This window comes from Cydia strobilella, chromosome 1, assembly GCF_947568885.1.
Source record: "Cydia strobilella chromosome 1, ilCydStro3.1, whole genome shotgun sequence".
In the NCBI taxonomy this organism is placed as follows: Eukaryota; Metazoa; Arthropoda; class Insecta; order Lepidoptera; family Tortricidae; genus Cydia; species Cydia strobilella.
The window spans coordinates 6,814,817-6,822,944 of record NC_086041.1 but is presented as its reverse complement, the minus strand read 5'-3'; the positions used below and the strand labels follow the sequence as shown (position 1 = coordinate 6,822,944).

Sequence of the window (8,128 nt, the reverse complement as noted above, 5' to 3'; positions counted from 1 at the left end):
CGAAACCACAACGACATCGCTTGCGATTTTTGATAGGTAGGTACCTACTCGTACATTGCGGGCTTGCGGCATTCGGTCGATTAAATGAAGTCGTTGCGCCTTTACCTAGTAGTCGGCAATGTGTCCAAAACGCATGCAACTAGGTACCGGTAACGTCTGTAGAGTCGTGCCCCAGTATAAATGAAGCCAATCTGTGTATGCGTGGAACGCCTATTGAACCGGTTCTGCTGTCATTTGATCGCGATAACAATTTGTCGTACTTAGGTATAAATACTTTGGATGGCCACTATATTTAATGTTAAACATTGGTGTTGCTAATTTGAGCTTGCGCCTTGCGCCTGTTTATCATGTTGAGTATACAGCTGCTGCCCTTACAGCTGTTTTTAAATAAGGACGAATTTAGCGCTCCGTAGCATTTTTCAGTTTTACTCAAATTTCAAGTTTCCGTCAAAGTAAAGTCCTAGGTTCCGTACTTCCGTACAATCAAAGACTCCTCTGATAATTCGCCATTAATCATAACTGAAGGTTTTATTAATGAGTCAACTCATATATCCTTATCCTGACCAACTAGATTGTTTACATGTTGATTAGGTTAAGATTAAAGTGACTTTGAGGTTAAGACAATTTCAAAATTCTTGTAATTTAAAATAATTTACAACAGTCAAAATGAATTTCATAAAGCAACGAGCGCGTTCTCGAAAAAACTCTATAAACATAATTTCGGCTACAGACAAGTGGAAAAATATCAATAGAAAGAAATCACGACGCGACGTGGATTCGGACGAAGATGAGGATGAAGAAGATGCCAAGATGAATGAGGTAGACTGGGAACAGGAGTTCTTCCAAGAAAGATTAAACCGGCTGTCTTCTGACCAAGATATCGAAGTACAGCTTACCAAGAAACAAACGTTACTGTTAGCGACGTTACTTCCAGACGAGATCATACAGACTGAAAAGTTAGTTTCTAATGACCTGTCCCTGAATTTGAAAAATGTGTGTAAATTTTTCAAGAGTAAATTTGTTACAGTTTTGATTCGACTGAACCGAAACGTTTCGTGGGCGTGCTGTTGATGGCCGACGTGTCAGGATACACCGCACTGTCCGAGCGCTACAACAACACAGGCAAAGGCGGCACATACCGCTTGACTGCCACACTTAATGCATACCTCGGCTCCCTCATAGAACTTATATATAACCACGGCGGAGACATACTGAAATTCGCAGGCGACGCCTTTTTAGCACTGTGGAAAACTGATAAACGGACTTTCCTGTGCCATACCATCCACACAGCGATAGCATGCGCACTCCTAATACAACATTCGTTTTCATCCTATGAAACTGACGTCAAAGTAAGTCTCAAAGTAAAGTTAGCTATCTCAGCGGGCAATTTAATTTTTGCCACAATCGGTAACAAAATACCGATGAATTACGTTATTTTTGGGCTACCGGTAATCGAGGCTAAATTAGCCGAAAGCCTTTGTACTTCAGGTGAAGTAAAGTTAACACCTAACGCCTGGGGCCATTGCTATTCACGAAATTACGACTACGTTATTGAAGAAAACGGGCACGTCACGATTAAATCCATATTATACGATCCTCGCGAGAAGGACGTTTCAAAACCTTTTCGGGGACTAGGGGCAATGGTCAAAACCAAAAGAAATTTCGTTGCTATTGAAAATCTTCCAGATTCTGTATGGACGTCTCCAAACGGTTTAAATGCTGAGAATGCAATCAAATATGAAGCGCTTACTTTTAGACAAAAGATTTTACTTGCTGAGGATCGTAATATAGGGCCAGAATTACGAAAGTTTATGATTCGTCCCGTGCTTACTCAGCTTGACGCGCTGCAGCCTTTAGAGTACCTCACGGAAATGAGACAAGTATCTGTTTTGTTTGTAACCCTCAAGCCCAGAAATTGCCCGCATCAGCAGCTCATCACAATAGTCAACAATTCCTACGAGACTATGTGTGAAATCGTTTATAAATCAATGGGATGTGTGAACAAAATCATACTGTTCGATAAAGATGTGATGATTTTAATTATTTTTGGCTTGCGAGGCTTTAAACATGAATCTGAGGCTCAAGCTGCATTAAAATGCGCATGTGGTATTAAAAAATCTGTCGCTGCTCTAGACGGCGTGCGAGAGGTATCTATCGGGGTGACCACCGGTCAGGTGTACTGCGGGGTCGTAGGGCATCCTTTGCGGCGGGAATTCACTGTAATAGGAGCCACCGTCAATAAAGCGGCAAGGTTAATGTGTTACTTCCGTGACAAAATAACATGCGACGAATCGACCTTCGTGAATAGCAAAATGTCCAGTAACGGATTTACTCTGCAACCGACAGTTGACCTCAAAGGTATTCTGCATGCAGGTAAAATTTTTGAATACAGTGAAGATATAAGAGTAAAAGAACTGTACGATATTCCAATGATACCAAGACTTCTGGACCGAACGGATGAGATGGAATATTTTGAAAATTGGCTCGATGATGTCCATCATTCTTATAGAGATTTTGACGCTCTTTTGTTGGTTGGTGAATCGGGTGTAGGAAAAACTAGATTAATAGAGTGGATGGCTCGGTATGCGCGAGGATGCGGGCACAACGTGTGCAGTCTCACATTGACCTCGATACATTCAGCAACTCCATACTTAGCTCTAACTCAAATAATCAATCAGATATTAGGGCTTTCAGAACCAATTGAAGATTTCAAAAAAGAAGAGCGAATCGTACAGCTATTAAAAGTATACGACGAAGATCTTTGTTTTCTCAATGACGTTATTAAGGCTCGATTCGCGTATCACGAAGGCGTATACAGCCAGGATACAAAACAACGTGAAGAGAAAGCCAAAAATATATTCTCAAAGCTAATGCAAAACATACCTGATACACACGTCATATTTTTAGATGACTTACAAAGCTTGGATCAAGTTTCATGGGAGTATATCTCTATAATGATAAATTCACAGAAAATATTTACCATATTAACAGTACGAAGAGGAAAAGTTAGCTCTATACAAGAATGGTTGTACAATGTCTTTACTAACAATAATATAAGGAAAATAAATTTAGGCCCACTAAGCTCAAAATGGATTCCACCACTTGCTTGTCAAATATTAGACGTAGCTGCAGTTTCCAATGACTTATGCAAAGCACTACAATTAAAATGTAAAGGAATACCTGGAACCATGGAACTGTTCATTATACATCTATTCTCCAGCGGCGCTCTAGAAATAAAGAAAATTCAAGAGCAAGAACTTGACGAGTATTGCAACGACGAATTACAATTCCCACCAGCTGAATTTTTACATCCGCAGGCTTTAAATATAGGCGACCAGCCTACTCTAGACCGTTTGATAAAAGAAAATAAAACAGAGGAAATAGGAATTTGTAGTGTAACTGAGAAAGAGCAATTAAATACAAACATTAATGTAGAAACTACAGATGCATTGATAATGATGCAAATTGATGCGCTTACTCCTTATCAACAATTGTTGTTAAAAATTGGATCCGTAATAGGAGATGTAATGTCACGAGACCTATTGGAAAATATAATGTACGAAAACAATGCAATAACAACAGCGAAGGCAATAAAAAGATTATTTGCAATGCAAGTTTTAACTTGTGCAAATACAATAAACAGTAGATGGCACCGTAGGTCCACTAAGGCTTCGTGGAACAACAGCATCACGTCAGTAGCTCCGTTGCCATCATGCGAATGCACTTTTGATTTCGATCCTGAATGCAGTATTAATTTACCGAAATACGCTTTTTGTAAATTATTGAAATTTAAAGGTAAAAAAATGAGAAAAACATTTTATGAGTTACTCCCAATGAATCAAAAAAAGGAATTTCATGCACGCGTCGTTATTTATTTAGAGAGTAACAAACACAGATGTCGCAGTTGCGGTGGAACTATTATGGTTGTTCAGTCCGTAACGGAGTTAGAGAATGAAGCCGAAAAAAATGTATTAAATGAAAGCTCCAAAGGTGAAGATGACGAAGATGAAGACAACAATTCTCGAAAACAAAAGGATATAAGCGAATCATATTCCAAGATTTCGGACTCCAGAAATAAAAATACAGAACCACGTTATAGTACTAGTGCTGCAGATGTACCAACAGAATCGTTACTTCATGCAAGTTTCACATCAGTAAATTCACAAACTGTTCCAATTTTGAAATCTAACAAAAAGGATTCTATACCGAGACGCCGATCAACTAAGAGAGTGACTGTTTCCAGCTTTGTCTTCAAAAATAGTAGCAGCTATCAGTTAGCCACATTTAATGTGTTTGATATGTTGCGTAAGGTGACAGAAGCAGAAAGTATGAGCGATTGGCACGAACTCGGTGTCATTGACAGCGATGACGAAGATCATAAAAACAAAGAACTATTTAGTATAAAAATAGAGAAAGGTGTTTCAGAAACAGATTTCAGTAGGTGTACTTGTGCTGAACTAAAAATAATAATTTATGAACAAATGATTTATCACGCAAGTATAGCTGAAATGAAATTTAAGGAAATTGAATTCACAATTGAATTATGCTACCTATATCTACTTGCAAGTAATGTAGATGATGCATACCTAAAACTGGAACATGTTGAAACTTTGTGCAATCTCCCAGAAGTTCACGAAATTATAGACACCTGTGACATAAAGAGATTTTTAGGGAAAATTTATACTTTAAAAGCTGCTGCGTGTATAGCAATTGGAAATCACTCTGCCGCCAAACTGGCCATCGGGAGGGCAGTGCGTATTTACCGCATTAATCTTGATAATGTAGCGGAATTCCTTAAATTGCGTACTTTAGTAGATAAAATTAAAATAAAAGGAAAGAAATATCGATTAAACAAGGTGAAGATGACAGCGGATTCTATCCTGTGTTTAAATATTTGCACTTTACTGTATTCCGCCTTAGGAGATGGAACTGCAGCCAGATTATATGCATATAGAGCGCTGAAATTAGTACAGAAAATAGAATGCAATGTGGTAGACATGTGCGACGTGTTTAGCAACGCTATACATGTAGACCTCGTATTGGGATATATAGAGTCAACAGCTGATACAATGCATATAGCGATATCGAAATTACAGAATTTGCCGCAACCTTTTCAGTCAGGAGATTTGTATGCTCTTGGGAAAGTGTTTATGGCTGCGTTTCGTGCAGGAGTGGCGCGCGGCGCGCTCGCCTCGGCTATAAAAACAGCCTTTCGGGCAATGGCTGTCAGTCGATTTCTTCGTGCCTATAATGTATCTATGGAGATTATACCTGATTTATTTTACATTTTACTTTGTCGCCGCCGCATTACAGAAGCGGTCGACGTTCTCAAAGAAGCTTCCATCATGAGTAAAGAACGCAGTTCATTGGATTGCGAAACATGGTATTATGCACTGTGTATAGATCTGATATTAGACACTGGGTTCCAGCTGGAGACACCTACTGAAATAAGTAGATACGCTGAGTATATGATACAAACCCCCGAGTCGAATGCTGGACGACGACGTCTCATGGCGGGGCTTTGGACTTATTGGCTACGAGCTGACCAGGAAAAGAGAGCCAAACGCTTCGAAGCCGAAGTTTTGGTATGGGTGTCACGAGAAGAAGAAGACGGATCTTTAACGACTCTCATAAGTTCAATGCGATTAGCTGAAGGTATGCTGGAAAGTTTAGCAAGGAAAATGGATGATTTGCGAAAGGTAACAACTTAACTGTTCAGGCTAACGTGGAGTTTGTCAAGTGTCTTTTCAATTACGAATTTGGTTTTAGGTAGTTGATCTCATGGAACTGCGTTCGTTGGCGGATCAGAAGCTGGTTTCACTGGAACATGATGCAAAGATGTGCCGCGTAATTTATCCAAGGTGGATCACATTAAGAGCCAACTCACTATACTTATCAGGTCGTCGTTCAGCAGCAACCGCTGCATTTAATCAGGTATATGTAGGTATAGTCATCAGCCGCTGAGATAGTTGGATGCCCCTTCCCTGCTTAGCAGTTTGATTGCAGGGGGAGTAGAGATGGTCCTGGGTATTTAAAAAATCTAATACCCCATCCAGGTAAATAGGTATTTACAATGGTATTTAATACCCGCCCTCGGGTATTTACCCGGGTAATTACCTATATCTAAAGGGAAGACAACTACCTTTGCAGCTGGCTGTAGGCACAATAGTTAAAACTCATGCAGGTGGTGAAATAAAAGATATTAGATTAGGGACAATTGTCCCACGACACGTGTCGCCTGCGACGTCGGGAGAAGTGCCGCGCCGTTGGACATAATGGACATGTCGGGCGACATTGCTCGCCGCACATATATATACGATGTCACCCGACCACCCGAATACCCGAGCGAAGTCCGGCAAAGTCGCGGCACTTCACTCGACACGTGTCGTGGGACAATTGTCCCTAGTCTAGCCGTGGCTCAGTATTAAACTTATTACACGTATTGAAACAAATCTAACGATTACATAAACACGAACCTTTAATGCCGATCGGGCTAACTGCAAAGCGAGCGTACCAATTTATTGGACACACGAGGTCACTGCTTTTTTATATATATTTATTCATATAATGATGGTTTGTTGATCAAAAGAAATCTTTAATGCAAAAAAAAGGACTTGATCCCTTAGGCACTCCGTACCAGCTGTTTTTCTCCGGTCTACGGCCTGATTCTAATTTTAATAAACATCAAAAATAAGATCTCGATACGATATGGATCGGATCTGTCAGTGTCAAAAGTGACGTTTTTGATTGAAGAAACGCCAAACACGTCATCTGACAATCTGATGGTGAGATGTCAAAATGATCTACACACGTATTTACCTTTTATTACTATTTCACTAACAATAAAATGGTTTTCCGATTATGTAGTACCTAATATGCCTCTGCCTCCTATTTACTTAGGTACTTCTGCTACTGTTTGTAGACACACCTAAACATTGCTTTGTGAGGGTCGAGAGATATGACATTTTTCGCACTTTAGTACATTATTGTCGAGGCTCGGAAGTAGCTACTTGCTGGCTGAGGATTCGTTTTAAACGGACGACCTTGGGAGTCCGTTTAATTGAATCCGAAGCCAGCAAGTAGCCTTCCAGCCGAGTCATATATAGTGCTTTTCTCAAAAATGGCGCAATAATAACAAATAAAATATAAATATTTTACAGAAGCAACGCTCTTATGTATATATTTTCTCAGAAAAAAGTAAAAAGATTTGCTTTGCCGCCTTTTTATTTTTTTTAATTAAAAATAGAAGTGTATTTTTCTGCTGAAAATACGCCAACCTATTTGAGACACCTAAATAGTCGCGGTACCAACATTATAATAATAAGTACTGATCATCTGTTTGGCTGTTTAATGGACCTATGCCTTCATTTGATATGGCCACTTCAACTTTTAAAAAGTTTGGAACTCGACAAATAATGGAATTTGTATGCAACATGCAACATTGCAGTCCCGAAATCGAGACTGCAATGTTTTTAACTTTTTAATTTTTTGACGGAAAATAAACTACGCCCTTCGCGACCTACTTTTTAACCGGCAACGTCGACTTTGCCGTCCATTTTTGAGAAAAATATATTATATACCAAATAGTAAGCTTGCTCAACTTTGCTTACCATGTCAAACTCAGGTCCAACTCTCACAAATATTTCAGGCCCTAGAGGAAGCTCGCAAGGTTCATAACCGACTGGAAGAAGCCATCACCCTAGCTGCGACCGGTCAGTCGACAATTTGGCTGTCCAACGCCCGATCCGGACGCTTCATAACCTGGCGGGATGGATATCAACTCGCGCGGGAATCATGGCATCAATACCTTTATAGGATAACAGCTATTCGATAATAACAATACCTACTTTCGAAACGTTATGAGTTTGTACATACATGTACCTACACTTTAAGGCTATTCTTTTATTTACGGAAAAATCACATTGCGCATTGCTTCCGACAATTTTTTGCTATTAAAGTTGCAGGAATATTTAGCATATTCTGATCTATCCCACTCCAACTTTAGGTAGATACACAGAATAGGTATGTAAATTCCTAAAATAAAATAGGTGACAATAACTGGCACTGCTGGTACCAAATTTTAATATCTTCAAGGAATACTAACGGATAACAAAACTGTTCAAATTTC

General features: G+C 39.5%; 1 protein-coding gene across 1 annotated transcript; it reads left to right on the top strand.

Moving 5' to 3' along the window:
• The first annotated feature begins 579 nt into the window (after nt 1–579).
• Nucleotides 580–7,834, top strand: LOC134755734 (adenylate cyclase type 10-like). Its single transcript, XM_063692283.1, has 4 exons — nt 580–956; nt 1,028–5,699; nt 5,770–5,934; nt 7,649–7,834. Exons 1-4 carry the CDS (start codon nt 667–669, stop codon nt 7,832–7,834), a joined length of 5,313 nt encoding a protein of 1,770 aa, XP_063548353.1. The 5' UTR covers nt 580–666.
• The last annotated feature ends 294 nt before the right edge of the window (nt 7,835–8,128 follow it).

Excerpts from the sequence above, each read along its gene's own strand:
- LOC134755734 (XM_063692283.1), top strand. The coding sequence starts at position 667 with ATGAATTTCATAAAGCAACGAGCGCGTTCTCGAAAAAACTCTATAAAC. Across the intron at positions 957-1,027 it reads GAGATCATACAGACTGAAAA|TTTTGATTCGACTGAACCGA; the intron begins GTTAGTTTCTAA and ends AATTTGTTACAG. Across the intron at positions 5,935-7,648 it reads CAACCGCTGCATTTAATCAG|GCCCTAGAGGAAGCTCGCAA; the intron begins GTATATGTAGGT and ends CAAATATTTCAG.